Source organism: Primulina tabacum, chromosome 3 (genome assembly GCF_025594145.1).
Source record: "Primulina tabacum isolate GXHZ01 chromosome 3, ASM2559414v2, whole genome shotgun sequence".
Taxonomy (NCBI): Eukaryota; Viridiplantae; Streptophyta; class Magnoliopsida; order Lamiales; family Gesneriaceae; genus Primulina; species Primulina tabacum.
In genome coordinates, this window is record NC_134552.1 from 39,497,491 (window position 1) to 39,518,075 (window position 20,585).

A 20,585-nucleotide genomic window follows, 5' to 3' on the forward strand; every position below is an offset into this window, starting at 1 on the left:
GACTAATTATTAGGGGAAGAACAATCTATTCTATGATAAAGCTCGTAGAGGATGTAATATTCTTGAGTTTGCGTTGATAGAAATAAAGAATCTGTTGGTGGAATATATGTTAAAACCATATTTGAGTTCAAATATTTCGCCTTCTGTTCCTCTACATCCTCCAACTTCACTTCTGCCTCATCTCCGCATAGGGATTCCTTGAAGAATTCTTCTTCCTCCAACTTCATTTCTGTCTCATCTTTGCATAGGGATTGCGCATAGAATTCTTCTTCCTTCAGCTCAAATACTTATGGAAGATCAGATTCATATGAAATTTCTACATGATTTGAATCACTCTCCAAACCTTTATTTTTTGAGTTCTCATCATTCACCCATACCTGATTGGTCATTAATTGATCGACAAAAATCGCTTCGTCCTCTTGGTGGATTTCGGACACTGGTTGCATTAGAAGCTCAATCTGTTCATCAATGAAACACAAAGAGTTGACCATCTTCTCCCACTGGGCCATGATTTCATCTAAATGTGCACTATGCTCTTCTTGTTGCTCAAATGGTTGGTTTACAAAATCGGGGCAAAATTGTGGAGGATATTGGTGACACCAACCCTGCAGTGAAGGATTACAATGTCAGTGGTAGTCTAAATCTGCCATATCATTTAACAAGTGCATCGCACTGTTGTATTCTCTATTAAATAAGTGACTACCAGTTGCCAAAGCTCCATAATTTACCCAACTTCTTGTTGCCTCATCCAAACCAAAATAGAAAATTTGAATAAGAGTATAGTTTGACAAATCATGAAACCGAAAGTTGTTTGCCAGATCATTGAATCTCCCCCAAGCAGCATAGAATGGTTCCGAGTATTTTTGGGCAAAATTCGTGAACACTCCCCGATGATCCATCTTGAAGTACCTCGCAATAAAACAAATAAATTTGAAAAAAAAAAACAGAGGATTTTTTTATCTTTTTTTTTTGGGAAAAAAATGTCAAGTCTCAATAAAGAAATTTATTCCAATAATAAATAAATTAGTCCCCGGCAACGGCGCAAAAACTTGACCGACGATTTTGATTGGGAATAAATCTAGCAAGCGGACTAGGTCAAGTTATAGTAAATGGATGATGAGTCCAAATATCGATCCCACATAGACTAATATTTAATTACTAGAATTTTTATTACTTAACTTAAGCTAGAAAAAATAAATAAAAAGATGATACGTGAATTATTAATCTAAATTATTAAATAAAATAATTGCAATTAAAAACGAGGGATTCAGATATCAAGGAGAGATTCAAATTCAAATAAATAACTAAGACACACAACGGTACCAAACTCTACTATGTTGACACGTGTTAAAATTCAATTAATTATTTAATTCTTTACAATCACGGTGAAATCCCCAATTTTATTTATTAAACGATTCCTCGAGTTAATAAACCTTTTTAAATATAACAGTCCAATTATTTCTAATTGAATTTAATTAGATCTAAATGCATTAAATCTTCGTGCAATTTCAGTTTTCACCTAAAACCGCACACTGAAATCGAATACTATTTCTAGTCAGTTTAACCATGTGTTGATGACATCTTTGTTGCTATATTTAATCAATCATCTTCCGATTCGTGATTAATCAACATACATGTAAATAGTTGATCAGGCTATTAACAAGAAATATTAAACTAACATCAATCAATAATTAAAATCTAGAAAAATAATATAATGAAAATAAAACAAATATCAAATAAAGTATTGTTTGGCACTATTATACTCTTAGTCTAAAGAAAATTATTCCATGAATTCAAAATAGAAATGAAAAGTCATATTTAAGTTCATAGAAGAAAACAAAATAAAGAAGGAAAATAAGAGGAATTCTCTGTGATTTAGGCGTGTGTGAGAAATTCCTTCAGCTTCTGTCCTCCAATCTTCCTTCTGCGCTGGTTTTTTCTTTTGTCTCTTCCCTCTGTACGCTTCTCTCTTCCCTCCTCTACCTCTCTCTTATTTTCTCTCACTGTTCACGTCTCTGTACACTTCTGCCTCTCTCTTCCTCCTTGCTTCTCTGCCTGTCTCTTCCGCGCTGGATTTTTCTCTTTAATGCGCCTCTCTTTCACGTCTCTACCTATTATTCTTTTATAATTCTTCATGGGCCTCATCCTTTAAATCTTTGAAGCTCTTCTCATGTTTAAAATTGTAGATAATGTTTTATTTTTCAATTTTGAGGCTTCCTCTCTCAATATCTGCACATATTTTCTTACAAAATTTCAAGATTATCAAGGAATAAAATATTATAATATTTTATTTCCTTCCTCTTGGTATTTTGTTGCCTTTGAAGTCTTGCAAAATCATATTATCTCCCAAATTATGCTTTTTTTCCTCTTCTATTCAAATCTACAATCATTATAAACTTAATTAAGATAAGTACAAAATTAGGGATAATAATTCTAGATAAGCACAAATATTATAAAATAGAATCCCTAAAATCTCTATAAGATTTGGGCTTATCAATCCTTCAGCACTCTCAAGAGCTTATCTTCCTCATCACCTGTCAAGGAAGAAGAAACAATTACTGGCAGTTTATCTTCTTCCTCAAAAATAAATATTTTAAATGAGGAGGAAGTTGTTTGAGTTCGAGGAATGATGATTCTTCTATGGATTGTTTAAGTGATTTTGGAATATGCCCAAGCTCCCCAATCTTCGAATTCACCGATCTTGGCAGTGGCTTTGATCCCTCAAAGAAGTTCATACATTCATCCACCTCTTCTCTGTCTGATTCCGTGGACTTTGGGTGCACCAAAAGCATCTCCAGTGGGTCTTCAATAAAAGTATCATGCACACTACACTCAACAATATCATCAATAACATCTATTCTATAATAATCAGAAGATCCAGGATATTTTATACTACGAAAAACATTAAAAGTTACCTTCTCATCATTCAACCTCAAAACTAACTCACCTTTTTGCACATCTATGAGAGCTTTCCAGTAGCTAAGAAAGGACGACCTAAAATTATGGGGATCTCACGATCTTCCTCCATGTCTAGCACAACAAAGTCAACTGAAAATATAAATTTATCAACCTTAACCAAAACATCCTCTATAACCCCTCTAGGATATTTAATAGATCTATCAGCAAGTTGAAGGGAAATAGTGGTTGGTTTAACTTCTCGAATCCCCAATTTTTCAAAACAAGAATAAGGCATAAGATTTATGCTAGCACCAAGATCCCACAATGCCTTGTTAAAATTAGAACTACCTATGGTGCAAGGAATGGAGAAACTACCTGGATCCTTAAGCTTTGGAGGTAGTTTATTTTGCAAAATAGCTGAGCACTCCTCAGAAAGCGTAACAGTTTCAAAATCAACAAGTTTTATCTTTTTAGTCAAAATATCTTTCAAGAATTTAGCATAAGAAAGCATTTGAGCTACAGCCTCTGCAAAAGGAATAATTATGTGCAATTTCTTAAAAACTTCAAGAAATTTGATGATCCAATTGTAATTGCCTTGCTCTTTGAGGAAAAGGAAGTGTATTAATATCAATATTGTCATTAGAATCGATTTCCTTACCTTTCTTACCTGTCTTCCGTGTAGTGGTGGTGTGAGTTTTTTGTTCCTTAGCATCTTCCATTTTTGGTTTCATTCCTCCTTCATTCTTTGCCTCCATATCTGTAGAATTCTGCCACTTTGGTTCCTCTTACTCGGCCTTGATCACTGTACTCACTGCATTCACTCCTTTCGGATTTTTCTCAGTATCACTTGGTAATGTTCCAAGGGGTCGATTTGCTAATTGATTGGCTATTTGACCCATTTGAGCATCCAACCTTCGTAAGGTAGAATCATGATTCTGCAGCCTCGTTTCCATTCCCACAACATGTTTCATCATAAAATCCTCATAAATTGATCTTTGATCTTCTTGTTTGAATCCTTGAGGTGCTGCAGGTACCAATAATCCTTGTTCTCTCACTTGTTGAGGAATGGGCAGTGGAGGAATATGTGTTAGATTAAGGGAATTCTCCGTATTCTTCCAAGACAAATTAGGGTGATTCTTCCATCCTAGATTGTATGTGGAACTGTATGGATTGGATTGCTGTCTCCATTGATTCCCCACAAAATTCACTGCTTCTTCATCAAAAATGGGTTGTTCCTCGATTACTATTCCTTGGACTTGATTTGCTTGAATTGATTGCAGCTGAGAGAATTTATGGGCCAACCCATCAATCTTAGCAGTAAGTGCATTCAACACATCAATTTCAAGAACTCCAGCCTTCTTTTCTTGTTTAATATCTGTACCAACCCACACTATTTTTGGCCATATTTGAAATTATTTCCAAGGCAACTCTTGGAGTCTTCCTGTATAAGCTACCATTGGCTGCCGCATCTAGCATGGAACGTACTGAAGGATCAACTCCGTTATAGAAAAATATGAACTTGTTCAGATGAAGAGAAACCATGTTGAGGACACCTCCTCAACATCTTTCTAAATCTTCCCCAAGCTGTATGTAATGTCTCCCCATCCTTCTGGCGAAAAGATGAAATATCCATACGCAGTTGCGCTAGCTTGGTGGTTGGAAAATATTGATTCATGAACATTTCCACCAAACCATTCCATGTAGTAATAGAACCAGCTGGTAGATCTCTAAGCCATTCTGCTGCTTCACCAGCAAATAGAAAGGGAATAGTCTCAATCTTATGGCATCCGTGCTCACTCCATTGAATTTGATTGTGTCACAGATAGATAGAAATCCCTCGAGATGTGCATTAGGGATCCTCGGTCTGCTATCCTCCAAATCTCATTTTATATTGTATCATTTGAATGATCGATGGCTTCAACTCAAAATTATTTGCTTCCACAGTAGGACGAGTAATGCTAGAACCGTAACCTCTAGTAGTTTGTCTAGTAAGATCATAGACAGTGCGATCATCCTCCTCGTTCTCCATTGCTTCAATCCTTGCTATTTCAACCTTTTCCTCTGATTTGAATTTTTCTTCCACGCCAAAATCTGAGGATTTCTCCCTTTGTACTCTACGTCTCCGTCGAAAAGTATTCTCAATCTCTGGATCAAATGGCTCTAATTCTGTGTCTCCTCTAGCACGGCTCATGCACAGCTAGATAAATCCTGAAGATATGAAACAAACTTCAAACGTACGAATATGCGTAGAATCAACAAAACTAAATAAAAACCTAATCTCAAGAAAATAATAAATCCTAATATTAAACAATTCAATCTCCGGCAACGGCGCGAAAAACTTGACCGACGATTTCGGTTGGGAATAAATCTAGCAAGTGGACTAGGTCAAGTAATAATATTTGGAGATGAGTCCAGGTATCGTACCCACAGAGATCGATGTTTAATTACTAGAATATTAATTATTTTTCCTAATTTAGGCTAATAAAATTCAATTGATGGGAGATAAATTAATTAAAACTAAATAACACAATTTAAATAAATTAACTAAAGCAAAACTAATTCAAACTATTAATTTAGACGAAAATTCAAATTATTTAGAAACGACTAAGGCGCACAACGGTACCGAGACAATTTATAAACGTGTCAAATAATATTCATTAAATTAATTATTTAATTCACGACGGAATTTCCAAAATTATTCATTACACGATTTCTCGAATTAATAAACCTAATTAAATCTAACAGTCCAATTATTCCTAACTTAATTTAATTAGATTTAACCGCATTAAATCGATGTGAAATTTCAGTTTTTCAACCTAAAGTCGCACACTGAAATCGAATACTATTTCTAGTCAATTTAACCATGTGTTTATTGATGTGTGAAGTAAATATTAATCTATCGCCTTCCGGTTTTAGATTAACCAACTAATATTCTATTTAATTGGCCAGATTAAAAGAACACATGATAAACGACATCAATCAATGAATAAAAATAAATAATAAAATTGAATCAAACTCAAAACATCAAAAATAATTTGTCTCGGCCCTATCGTGGCCCTAGTCTATAAATATCTACTCCATAACTTCAAAATAAAAGTGCAAATCTCTATTTAAATTCAATGTAGAAAACATAATTAAGAAAGAGAGAAAAGAATTCTCAGTGATTTGGCGTGTGTTGAGGAATTCATCCAGCTTTTGTCTTCTGTCTTCCTCCTTTTTTTTCCTTCTTCCGCGCTGATACTACTTCACAGTAGCTTTCTGTTCTGCCCTTCCTCTCCTGCGCTTCTCTTCTTTTTCTACTGTTACGGCTGCTTCCTTCTTCTCTACGCTTCTGCCCTCTTTTATTCTTTTTAATGGGCCTCCTCCTTGTATTCTTTTTAAGCTCATCTTCACTTAAACCTTATAGATAAGGAGATTGTAGATTTTATTTTCAAAGATTAGGCTTTATCTTGATCAAGATCTCCATAGATTTTTCCAAAACTTCAATAATATCAAGATATAAAATATAAGAATTTTTTATTTCCTTTCTTTTAGTATTTTTTATTTGAAGTCTTGTAAATTCATCATTTATTCCAAATTTAATCATTTTCCTCTTTTATTCAAATTTACAATTATTAATTCAATTAACCACATAATTAGGGATAAAAATTCTTAGATAAGGGCAAATATTTTAAAATTAAATCCCTAAAATCTTTGTACGATTTGGCCTTATCAATCATATCGAGTCAAAACAGCTCATCGTATCATCATATACTTATACATTTACTTTGATTGAATTCAGTTCATCAGTTGTGACTTTCGTATCAACTCTATTTGATGGACACATCTACGTATAACCGTTGTACCCGGCGGCTGTCGGACCTCAGCGACAGTTATACCCATCCTCTGGGCCTAGGCCTCATCATCGTATACATATATCTTCAGTCACAATCAATTCTCATCCTTCAAAAATATTATCCTTTTCACCACTTAACAAAAATCATGCATATAAGTCATTTTTCTTAAAACCAAGCATGCAACGTATTTTACATAAATCATAAAAATCAAATACATGTTACATAACAATTAAAAACATGATAAATTTGTGCTCAGGGCGCTGCTAGGTCTAAAATCTCGACTCGGGTGCTAAATAACAATTTTGCCCCTGGAAAACCCAAATGACAATTTTACCCCTGGACCTCTACATTTCGACCTGAAGCTTAACAAACTCCTGAAAACATTCTAAAACATAATTAAAAGTATTTCTTAGACGTAAACATGAACCCGTTTCACAACTTACACGATTTATTTTAAAACTTGGACCGGGGTCCTGGTTTTAACCCGAATCAACCCGAAACTCAACAAATTTTTTTCCAAAATTAAAACACGACTTAATATCATCAAATCAGACATAAATCCCTCTAATTCGAACCACCTAAGGTAATCAAAATCATGTTGCAGCCTACTGAAATTTCCAACGAATAATATCGAAAGCCCTAGCTACCAAAATCTCGGCCCTAAAATATTTTTCCTGAATATCCCCGGTCTCCGTTCCTCGATCGAGCACGAAATGCAACTTAAACCTTAATGCATGGAACTTTAGAATAACTCATGAAATGAACCCTACTCAAGAAATAACCATGAATAAAATGCATAAAAATCAATAAACATATATTTTAAATAAAATCCTAGATTGCATGCATTCAGGTTACATAATTTAAATTTCATGGACCTTACATGCGGCCTGTTGGAATCTGCTGAGGAAAACATTTGAAGAAGGGTATGAGCTACTGGAGGAGATGGCTGCTAGCAGTTATCACCCTCAATTGAGAGGAACAATAAGAGGAGGAGTGCTGGAGTTCACAAGGTAAATGACTTTTCTGTTGTCACTGCGCAATTAGAAGCACTTAACAGGAAAATAGACAGCTTGAATGTAAATGGGACAGCGATGCGCCTCCAACAGACATTCTGTGATAAATGCGGAGGAGAACATTATATTAAATATTGTCAAGATAGTGGTACTTTCTATGCGCAAGACGAAGCACCAGTGAATCAAGTTGGGATTCAAAACCGTCCTGAGAATGATCCATATTCAAACACATATAATCTTGGATGGAGGCAACGGTCAAAACAGTCAAAATCGGCCATAAGGAGGACAACAATATAATACACAACCGATGTATAGACATGAGCCTAGAGAGGAAAGTCTAGTTTGGAGCAAATGATGTCTAAATTTATCTCATCCACCAAAACTAGACTACAGAACCAGGATGCATCGATAAAGGGGTTAGAAAATCAGATAGGACATTTAGCAAAGATTATTGCTAGTAGAGATCCGGGCACCGTGCCAAGCAACACTAAAACTAATCCGAATGAGCAAGTGAAGGCCATAGCATTGAGGAATAGAAAGGTACTTGAACAAGAAGGAAAGGAAAAAGGGGAGCCCAAAGAAGGAGATGATGACACGTCCACACTCTAACCCGCACCCTCTGCAAAATCTAAAATTGTTATCCCTCCACCATTCCCTGCAGCATTGAAAAAAACGAAACTGGATGCGCAATTCGGCAAGTTCTTAGAAGTACTCAAGAAATTACACATTAATATTCCCTTTGCTGATGCTTTGATGCAAATGCCGAGCTATGCTAAATTTCTGAAAGACATTTTAGCTAATAAGAGGAAGTTGGAGGATCACATGACGATAAACTTGACTGAGATCTGCTCTGCAATGGTGCAAAACAAGATCCCACAAAAACTCAAAGATCCAGGGAGTTTTTCTATTCCTTGCATGATTGGTGATGTGGTTTTTCATAAAACATTGTGTGATCTTTGTGCAAGTATTAATCTTATGCATGTTTCTGTATGCAGGAAACTTGGACTGTGAGAACCTAAGCTAACGAAGATGTCCTTGCAATTAGCAGACAGATCTTTCAAGTACCCACGATGGGTCATATAGGATGTATTAGTTAAAGTGGGAATGTTTATATTTCCTCCAAATTTTGTGGTACTTGACATGAAAGAGGATAGGGAGGCGCCTTTGATTTTAGGGAGACCGTTCCTTGCAACTGCAAATGCCGTTATTGATGTGCAAGAAGAGAAGTTGTGATTGAGAGTGAGAGAGGAGGAAATCACTTTTAATGTTTTTAACACTCTTAAGCACACACTGCACACTAATGATTGTTTTATAGTTAATTCTTAGGATTCAGTTGTTTGTCATTTTGTGCACGATGTTATGAACGATCCATTGGAAGCCACTCTCACCACTAGATTGAAGGATGATGAACTTGATGAAGAAAAAGCTGAAAGAGCGGCATACTTTAATGGCAACCATTCATGGAAGAAGCCAGTAAGGATGAAATTGGAGGATTTGGGGGATCAAAGAGACTTGATCCCTTAGAAGCCAAGCATTGAGGAACCGCTGACACGTGAGCTCAACCTACTACCTCCACACCTGAAGTACGTGTACTTAGAGCATGCAAAGCTAGCACCCGACAAGATCATTACATCGAGGGAATTTAAAGAAGGCGAACCAGTGCTCTTGTACAACTCCAAGTTGCGGTTATTTCCTGGCAAGCTCAAGTCAAGGTGGATTGGCCCTTACATGATTACCAAAGTGTTCTCCTCGGGAGCAATAACTTTGTGAAATGGGAAAAATGAGCCGTTAACAGTCAATGCTCAACGACTGAAGCATTATTTGGGTGCCACAGTGGAGCCACAAATTGGAGTTGCTCTATTCCAAAACAGTCAGAGCTGAGATAAATATATATTCTAGCTCTCGACTATAAATTGGGAACTAATTTCTTTCCCTTCCTACTCATTTTTAATTTTTTTCTTTAATTTATTTGAGTTTTTTTTAATTAGATGTTGGTTTTTCTGCATCCGAGTTTTTTTTCTTGCCAAGGGGGATGTACATGGGATATCACCGCCGTAGCACGACGAGGACGAACATCGATCAGGGGAGTTCACTGTTTCCCATTCTTTTCGTTTTTATTTTATGTTGCATTGTGTAGTTTGTTATCATCATTGTTGCATTCTGTCGTTTATGTTGCATTTGTTTTTGTGTTATGCATCTATGTTTCGTTTATATGTTTCAGTCTATTGTGCAGAGGGGACATTGCACACACTTAGTATGAGGGGGTCGGTCGTTTGTGTATTTCATGTGTGTCAATTAATGGTGAAAAAAGTAGGTTGGTAGCCGATGATGATTTTGGGCTTAATGAATTACATGTTTCTTAGTCTTGTCACTCGTTATGAATACCCATGTAGCATGAACTGTGAGTTTTTAAATTCACATATAGTGGGTTTTTGTAGTTGTGTGAATTACAGTTGAGCTTAAAAATCTGTGGGGGAAACTGGAGAGACATGAGAAACGATTAGAACTTGAATGAATGTCTACTGAAAAGAGTGACTGACCAGTAGCATGAACGTGAGTAGAAAACTGAAATAAACCTGGAATAACTTTCTTCCCAATCGTGCATAGAACCTGAAAATTCATCCCTAGGGAAGATAAATGAACATACATTATATTCAGAGCCTAGGGAGTACACATGAGAAATTATGCACTTATTCTACTACATTGTGTTTACTGGTAGGTCACGATAGAAACAGAACTTAGGAGAGTGAAAACTTGCGTTGAATTTTTGATTTGGTGACTCACATGATTTGCGAATAAAACTATCTGAAGCACAAGCAAGTAGAACCCACAGCACACACACGAACACATTTTCAGTCCAAATAAAAATGCTATGTGGTGCTTTTAAAGGGGTGTTAATGGATGTTGTGATTTTACTAATTGGATATAGTTCAAAAACCTGCTGAAGCATGAGATGTCAGTTTGCTGTTTCGCCATCGATTTAGTTGTTTTAGTAATTGTCTTATTTTATGTCTTAGTTGAGGTCTGTGACCTATTTTGCTTGAGGTCAATCAAAAGGTCAGTATGAAGGGGTTGATAGGTGTTATTTTTACGTGTTTTATTGCATTAATTTTGTGTGTGTTTGCATTGTGTGTGCACGCATTTCATATACATTTTGTTCGTTTTATGATTAGCAATTGCATATGATCGTGTCTAACTCATATATGATGAATTTGCAGGTGAAGTGACCGGAGAACTGAAATCGGGACAGAAATAGGCAAGCCACAAGAACACTTGGCAAAAAGATTGGCGCCCAGATGGCAGACGAGTGGTATGATGGATTTCCGGAAGCCTTGGACAGAAGAATTGGCGCTCGGGCAGTAGAATATTACCGCTCGGGCGCGAGATGTGTATTTCAAAGAGTGAAGTACAGAAGACTCGGCGCTCAGGCGGTAGAATCTTACCGCTCGAGCGCGAATGCCGCACCTCACAAGCAGAATTACAGAGGAGTTGGCGCTCGGGGGGTAGAATCTTACCGCCCGAACGGTACTAAATTTGGAAAAAATATGAATGATTATTTCTTGCGTTCCGGGAGAAGTTTTCGAGGGTGGTTGCACAAAAATAACCTAGGCACGATTTTCAGAGATTATTCAGTAGCCAAGGAGCTTGGGAAAAGATAAAAAGCTTGGAATGAATATTTGAAGATTTTCGGGCAACCGTTCTTCGCATTTTTGTCACGACTCGTATTTATAGTTTAATATCTTCTTGTTTAAACATTGTATGCTTATTTTAATCATGACATCGAGTAGCTAAGTTTCATTTTTTTTGAGATTTAAGAGAATCCCACCCCGAAACCGAGTTCAGTTGATTTATCTATCGATTTTTTTATTTAATCTTGATTGTGCTATTATTTTCGTTGCGTTGTTGAAGCGTAGCTAACTTTAATAAGGATATCATATTGCTAGTGAGTTCGAGAGAATAGCCCGTGATAGGAACGAGTAACATAATCCGTGCATTTACAATTTAAATAGAAATATGAAGTCGGATACGCGTCGATAGTCATAGTCCGGGAGGGCGAAACTAGGGGATTTCATAAAACGACATGCAATTCACCTTTGATAAATAATTAAAGAGATTTAATTACTTCTCTTAGTAGAATTAGTTTGGAATAGCTCGAGATGGTATTTTCAATTGGATAGGAAATCCTGTCAGATGCGTAGATTACTGTCAAACGAATTAAGTAAATGAAGAGGGGTAAGTGAACCGAGATTCCCATCATATTCATTTATCATTGAATATTTAATCAATCATTTATCTTATTTATTTAATCATTTAATTCGTGAATCTTTCGTTGAATTTTTATTTAATCGTAGTAGTAGTAAACAATCATCCAATTTATCGTTGCTAAAGATTTTAATAACTGAGAATAAAAATTGTGAAATATAGTCTCTAGTGGAACGATGCTCATACTTTGGTACATTATATTATTACTTGACATCGTGAACTAGCGATTATTTCGAGTTTGAACATTATTAATTTTGATCAAGGCTTTTACAGTGCAAGTTTTGCTCAACCAAGTATAATTCAATAAGTCAGAATGTCGCATCCACAAGGAAGCTAAGGAATTACAAGTCCACTATGATATCTTTGTTTCTTTTAATCATTTTAACCCTTGATGATAATTTTATAATTTTAAATCAAATATTCGAGATTAGAGAATTCATTCTTGTTATTTAAATAAATTATAATAATTAAATATAATTAGGATCCACTTTATAAATGGTTCCAACATATTAAATAATAATTATTTATACCATTGTTTTATAATATTCTCTTATTCATATATTATATACACTAAATTTATAAATATTGCCAAGTGTTGATTGAATGACCTAACATTTGTTGAATCTTGCATCTTTGATGAAACTTAAAATTAATAATTTATTATATGTTAAAACATGTATTTTAAAATTTAAGTTTCATTAAAATTATAAAATTATGTTATTTTAGTATTGTTTGTTTATATTTAATTGTCTGACTAAATATGTTTTATTTTCAGGTTTTCTACGTGTTGGTAAAATAATGATAACTCAAGCTAGAAAATTCAAATGAAGGTGACTCAAACATGTTTGGAATCCTTGAGAAATTATCTACAACTTTGCAGAAGACATGATTGCCTAAAAAGTTCATTAAGATGATCAAATTGTGCAAATATCAAAAGGAGGACAAATTTACTTTTACTATGACCAGCATATAGTAAAAAAATCATAATTATTTCAATATTTAACCAAATGAGGTGAACCAAGTGGCCAAATTCATCTACAGACAATTCCCCACATGTTTGCCGTTTGAGCAGAGTCAAATTCGGTGATTAAAAGTTGTGGAACAAAGCATTGAAAGAAGGGACATGGAATTGAACTTGGAGGAGACAAAGAATATTATTGCAACTACATGGCATTAATAAAAATTTTGACCATTTCTCTCATTTGGCCTATAAATAGAGGCCTTGTGCTAGCTTGGGAATCATTTTATCTCATTGTAAAATATAGTGTGAGTGTGTATCAAAGTTCTAAGTTTCAATATATTTTCTTTCATGTTCTCAACTATGAGTGATATTTTATTGTTGATCAAAAGTAAGCTGATGACAAGCTAAATCTACTATGTCAAGATGAAGAGGATGCATTCTTGGTGAAGTAAGATTGTTTATATTTTGTATATTCTTTCTTTATTTCTTTCATTTAGCTAACTTATTTTTATTGTAGGTATAAAAATGAATTATTTGTTGTTATCAATTTACATCAAATGCTTGATACCATTAAAGTGGTTATCTTGATTTGTTGTTTAATTTTGATACAATAAATATTTCATCACTTATTATTATATATATATATATATATATATATATATATATATATTTATATAATAATATCATAATATTTCATTTAGACGATAGCGTGGCTCTGCCGGTTGTTCTAAATGAAATATTATGATCTAACAATCTAACATTTACTTTATCACAACTAACTTTTATTTTTCGCATCTAACATTTACTTAATCGCAACTAACTTTTATTTTTCGCATCTAACATTTACTTTATCGAAACTAACTTTTACTTTTCCGCAACTAACATTTACTTTATCGCAACTAACTTTTACTTTACCACAACTAACTTATTAAATCAATATATTTCATTTAGGCAATAGGGTGGCTCTGCCGGTTGTTCTAAATGAAATATAGTGATTTAATTTAACATTTAATTTATGCAATTATTTATTTATATAGTTATAATTATAGTCATAGGTACCAATATAAAATATCGGTTAATTCGATATTTTCTATGGTGGGAACTATATTATATTATGTGTGTGTTTAATTTTCTTGGAACCATTATTTATGGTGGTTTCTTTTGTTTTACTTTTAGTTAAACAATATTACATAAACCAAGAATAAATCCTCAAGGCTTGACAAAATTTATAATTTGTAAACTTCATTCTTGCATTTGGTAATCTATAAATTAATAAATTTAAACTCAAAATAACATCTCTGAGGATCGATCTCGTACTTACGAAATATATTACTTGCAGACAACCTACACTTGGGTGAATTATTATATAAGTAGTAGCAAGTTTTTGGCGCCGTTTCCGGGGAGGTATAAATTAAGTTTATATTTGTTAATTATGTTTTATTTATAAGTATTGTGTTGTTTTTTTTTTTTTTTTGTATGAGTATTTGGAGTCGAAAAAAAGTGGTAGACTTATTCGAGTATCTGAAAATAATTTAAACATGGATGATAGTTCAAATAATCAAGATAATGATAATAATAATAATAATAATAATAATCAAGAACATGATCAATTAAGAACACTTAGGCACCATATGAACCCTATTAGAACTAGTGCCCCATCTTGTTTAGTTTTTCCTCCTGATGCATCTAATTTCAACTTCAAACCTCAAATTATTCAACTTTTACCAAATTTTCATGGCTTAGATTCTGAAAATCCATATTTGCTTCTAAGAGAATTTGAGGAAGTTTGTAACACTTATAATGATCAAAATTGTAGCATGGATATAGTTCGATTAAAGCTTTTCCCTTTTTCTTTAAAAGATAAAGTTAAAACATGGCTACAAAATTTAAGATCAAGTTCAATAAGATCATGGGAAGAAATGCAACAACAATTTCTCAAAAAGTTTTTCCCTTCCCATAGAACAAACTCTTTTAAAAGACAAATTACAACTTTTTCTCAAAAACAAGGAGAAACGTTTTATCAATGTTGGGATAGATATAAAGAATTACTTAATACATGCCCACATCATGGTTTTGAAACATGGAGAATAGTTTCTCACTTTTATGAAGGTCTAATACCTAAAGATAGGCAAATGATAGAATTCATGTGTAATGGAACTTTTGAAGATAAAACCCTAAATGAAGCTATGGAATATTTGGATTCATTAGCAGAAAATGCTCAAAATTGGGATAATATAGGCACAATAGAACCACCAACAACTAAAAACAATAATTCAACAAATGGGGGTGGTATCTATAATCTTAAAGATGATATAGATATTCAAGCTAAACTTGCATCTTTAGCAAGAAAAATTGAGTCATTAGAAATGAAAAAGCGTGGTCAATTAAAAAGTATTCAAGAAATTGTTTGTCATATATGTGATACACATGATCATGCTACAAAAGATTGTCCAACATTACCTTCATTTAAAGAATGTCTCCATGAACAAGCAAATTATGTTAACAATTATAAAAAACCAATACTAGATCCTTTTTCACCATCATATAATCCTGGATGGAAAAATCATCCTAATTTTAGTTGGAGGAATGATAATAATGCACAACCGTCACAACAATATTTTCAAAATAACCAAAATCATCAAGGTTATATTCCTTATGTTACACCTCCAATTAAAAACTTTGAAGATGTAATTCATGCATTTATCCAAAAGCAAGAGTCTATCAATATTCAAAACAGTCAATCTATGAGTGATTTGAAAGAAACTCTTGCAAAATTTGCATCTGCACTTAATATTCATGAAAAAAGGAAAAATTTTCATCTCAACCTCAACCTAATCCTAAAAATCAAAATCAAGAATTAAAAAATGAAAAAAATTGATCAAATAAAATCTGTTATTACCCTTAGAAGTGGTAAAATAGTTAATGATCCATATAATAATGAAAACAAGGATCATTTAAAATCAAAGAGTAAGGATGATAATCCTGATACTTTTGAGAATGATGATACCTTAAATTTTAAGAATAATATGGTGAATGATAAATCATCTGAAATAGTAAATAAGTCCAATAAACCTCCCCCATTTCCTCATGCATTAACAAATCATAAAAAACAAAAAAGTGATTCTGATATCTATGAAGTTTTTAAACAAGTAAAGATAAATATTCCATTATTAGATGCTATTAAACAAGTACCTTCTTATGCAAAATTTTTAAAATACTTATGTACTGTAAAGAGAAAATTGCATGTGAAGAAAAAAGCATTCTTGGCTGAACAAGTAAGTTCTATTCTTCAAAATAATTCTAGTTTAAAATATAAAGATCCTGGTTATCCAACAATTTCATGTATTATTGGAGAAAATAAAATTAAAAAAGCTTTGTTGGATTTGGGAGCAAGTGTGAATTTACTTCCTTATTCAGTTTATGAAAAACTTAATTTAGGAGAATTAAAACCCACTTCTGTTACTCTCTTACTGGCGGATAGGTCAATCAAAATACCTAGAGCTATTGTAGAAGATGTGTTGGTTCAAGTTGATAAATTCATATATCCTGTAGATTTTATTGTTTTGGATACACAACCATAGAAGTACATAATGAAATTCCAGTAATATTGGGACGACCATTTCTAGCAACTTCAAATGCTTTAATTAATTGTCGAAATGGTATAATGAAATTGTCTCTTTGGAAATATGATTCTAGAACTTAATGTGTTCAATTTATGTAAACAACCAAGTATTAATGAAAATGAATATGATAATGAAATTGAAACAATTGTGGAAGAAAATATACAAGAAGAAAACTTAAATCAACAATCTGAAGTTTTTTCAATAGAAAGTTTTGAGTCTAAAAATAATTTTAAAGAAGATGATAATACAAAACTTGAATTAAAAGTTTTACCATTAGAATTGAAATATGTATTTCTTGGTGAAAATAAAACATTTCTTGTTGTAATTTCTTCAACTCTTTTGCCAAATCAAGAAGAAGATTTGATTAAATTACTTAAAAAATATAAAAATGCAATTGGATGGACTTTGAAAGATATAAAAGGTATGAATCCCTTAATTTGTACACATAAAATTCACTTGGAAGAAAATGCTAAAACATATCAACAACCACAAAGAAGGTTAAATCCACATATGAAGGAATTTGTTAAGAATGAAGTATTAAAACTATTAGACTCTGGAATTATCTATCCAATTTCAGATAGTAAATGGGTAAGTCTAACACAAGTAGTATCTAAAAAGTCCGGCATCACTGTTATAAAAAATGAAAAGGGAGAGTTATTACAAGCTAAGATTCCATCTAGTTGGTGTATGTGTATTGATTATAGAAAATTAAATGATGCAACCAGAAAAGATCATTTCCCACTACCATTTTTAGATCAAATTCTAGAAAAAGTAGCAGGAAATTCTTATTACTGTTTTCTTGATGGGTATTCAGGGTATTATCAAATACTTATATCATTAGAAGATCAAGAAAAAACTACTTTTACTTGTCCTTTCGGAACTTTTGCATTTAAAAGAATGCCATTTGGTTTATGTAATGCTCCGGATACTTTTCAAAGATGCATGTTAAGTATTTTCAGTGATATGATTGAAGAATATGTAAAAGTTTTTATGGATGATATAACTGTTTTTGGAAACTCATTTGAAAATTGTCTTAAAAATCTAGAAGAAGTATTAAAAAGATGTGAAGAAAAAAATCTTGTTTTAAATTGGGAAAAATTTCATTATATGGTTAAATCTGGGATTGTTTTAGGACATGTGATATCTGAAAAAGGAATTGAAGTTGATAAAGACAAAGTTGATGTTATTGCCAATTTAACATCACCAAAAACGGTCAAAGAAGTTCGATCATTCTTGGGCCATGCAGGATTTTATAGAATGTTTATAAAAAATTTCAGCATAATATCTAAACTAATTTCAAATCTTTTAACAAAAGATACACAATTTGAATGGACTCAGAAATGTGAAAATGCTTTTAAAAAAATTATTAATCTTTTAGTTACATCACCTATTTTACAACCTCCAGATTGGTCTTTACCATTTGAATTAATGTGTGATGCAAGTGATTATGCTATAGGAGCTGTGTTAGGACAAAGAAAAGAAGGAAAACCTTATGCAATCTATTATGCTAGTAGAACCTTAAGTAGTGCCCAAATAAATTATTCAACTACTGAAAAAAGAATTACTTTCAGTAGTATTTGCATTAGATAAGTTTCGATCTTATTTAATTGGTTCTACTACTATTGTTTACACCGATCATTCTGCCATAAAATATTTATCAAATAAACAAGATGCTAAGCCAAGATTAATACGGTGGATTTTATTGTTACAAGAATTTGATATTATAATTAAAGATAAAAAAGGAAAAGAAAATGTTGTAGCCGATCATTTATCTAGAATAATGACCGAATCATCTCATAATGAAATACCAATAAATGAAAATTTTCCAGATGATCAGTTGTTTTATGCTACTATTATACCTTGATTTGCTAACATTGTAAATTTTCTTGTGACAAATAAAATGCCTTCTCATTGGAATTCACAGGATAAGAATAAATTCTTGATAGAAGTTAAAAAATTTTATTGCGATGATCCTTACTTATTTAAGTATTGTCCTGACCAAATTTTTCGACGATGCATACCCGACAATGAAGTAAGTAATGTTATTAAATTTTGTCATTCTGAAGCATGTGGAGGTCATTTTTCATCCAATAAAACAACTACAAAAATCTTACAATGTGGATTTTATTGGCCGTCTTTATTCAAAGATACGCATTTATTTTGCAAATCTTGTGAAAACTATCAGAAGATGGGATCAATTTCAAAACGAAGCATGATGCCTTTAAATCCAATCATAATTATTGAAATATTTGATAGTTGGGGGATATATTTTATGGGTCCATTTTCATTATCTTTTGGATATACGTACATTTTAGTCGCTGTTGATTATGTTTCAAAATGGATTGAAGCAATTGCATATAGAACTAATGATCATAAAGTTGTTATAAAATTTTTAAAAGAAAATATTTTTAGCCGATTTGGAATACCTAGAGCAATAATTAGTGATGGGGGAAGTCATTTTATAAATAAATCATTTTCTTCTTTGTTAAGAAAATATGGCATTACACATAAAGTTTCTACCCCATATCATCCTCAAAGTAATGGTCAAGTTGAACTTGCAAATAGAGAAATAAAACAAATTTTAGAAAAAACAGTTAATCCAAATCGAAAAGATTGGTCTTTAAGATTAACTGATGCATTTTGGGCATATAGAGCTGCATTTAAAACATCATTATGGATGTCACCATATAGGTTAGTTTTTGGTAAGCATTGTCATTTACCGGTTGAACTTGAACATAAAGCTTATTGGGCAATTAAAGCATTTAATATTAATTTAGATGATGCATCTAAATTAAGAAAATTGCAAATAAATGAACTTGAAGAATTAAGAAATGATGCATATGAAAATTCAAAGATTTATAAAGATAAAACTAAAGTCTTTCATGATAAAAATATTATGAGAAAGTCATTTGAAATTGGACAAAAAAATTTTCTTTATAATTCTCGTTTGCATATATTTTCAGGTAATCTAAGATCGAGATGGTCAGGACCATTTATAGTCAAATTTGTTTATCCTCATGGTGCTGTTGATATTGAAAATCCTAAAAATAATGACGTGTTTAAAGATAATGGGCAAAGACTTAAGCCTTTTATAGAAAATGAAATTCTTAATAATGAGTTTATGCCTTTATATGATCCACAATAGTTGTTTGATATTTTCATTTTGTTTTGCAGATTCTAGTTCATTTCCCGGTTAAGTGGTGGATAACGGTACTCCGTGACTGTTTAAGTGGGTTTCTTCAGTTTTCCCAAAATAATTGAAATATATATAATAATAATAATATGGATGCATGTATTATGAATCTTCGTAAATATTTTTCTTGTTTACCTGATAATGCGTTGAAAAAAATTTATAAAGCTAGATGTGAGCGGCTAAGGTTGATGATGTCATATGGCATACCGAATGATGTCTGTTTGATAATTGAAGCAAAAGTCCGATTGGTTGGGGAAGCAAGTGAATTAATAATAAGACATATGCCAAGATTTGGTAAAAGAACATATGCCAAAAGGCGAAGAGCTAAACGTATAGGTGGATGTCATAAATGTGCAAGGTGGACTTGTAAGGGAAAATACAAAAATGTTGGAATGACATCAATGAATAGAGAAGATAAAATTTTATTCATTAAGAATGGTCTGAGTAAAGAGCCTTTGGATAATTTTCTAGAGGTTCTTGATACGCATTCTAGTGGGTACGTGCAAAATGAACTTCTTAAACTATGATGGCAATTTCAACAGGAGGAATATCAATATGGACGGTGGAATCAGCCTTACAAAGATCCTACTGTAGTAACGCATATCTATTTAGATAAGTAAATATATATACTGACGTTAAAAGACAATGTTTGCCAATTTATAAGAAAATTGGATGGGAAGCATATCCTCGACTCATAGAAGGCGTTGAAGCCGTTACTGAACGTAAAATCAGAGGAAGATGTGAGCCACAATCACAACTACGCTGTATATATTTGTTTTAATTTTGTCATTTTTATTT

The 20,585-nt window shown here is 32.7% G+C and overlaps 1 protein-coding gene, 1 non-coding gene and 1 pseudogene across 2 annotated transcripts; 1 reads left to right on the forward strand and 2 right to left on the reverse strand.

The window, feature by feature from the left end:
• Positions 1–2,959: 2,959 nt before the first annotated feature.
• LOC142538709 (uncharacterized) lies at positions 2,960–3,653 on the reverse strand. Its single transcript, XM_075644009.1, has 3 exons — positions 3,566–3,653; positions 3,419–3,423; positions 2,960–3,364 (listed from the first exon to the last, which is right to left on the reverse strand). The coding sequence occupies exons 1-3, from the start codon at positions 3,651–3,653 to the stop codon at positions 2,960–2,962; spliced, it is 498 nt and encodes a 165-aa protein (XP_075500124.1).
• Positions 3,654–14,509: 10,856 nt separating this feature from the next.
• LOC142538711 (uncharacterized) lies at positions 14,510–19,561 on the forward strand (annotated as a pseudogene).
• LOC142541208 (small nucleolar RNA R71) lies at positions 14,935–15,045 on the reverse strand. Its single transcript, XR_012819275.1, has one exon. It is a non-coding gene; the product is annotated as a small nucleolar RNA R71 (small nucleolar RNA).
• Positions 19,562–20,585: the final 1,024 nt, after the last annotated feature.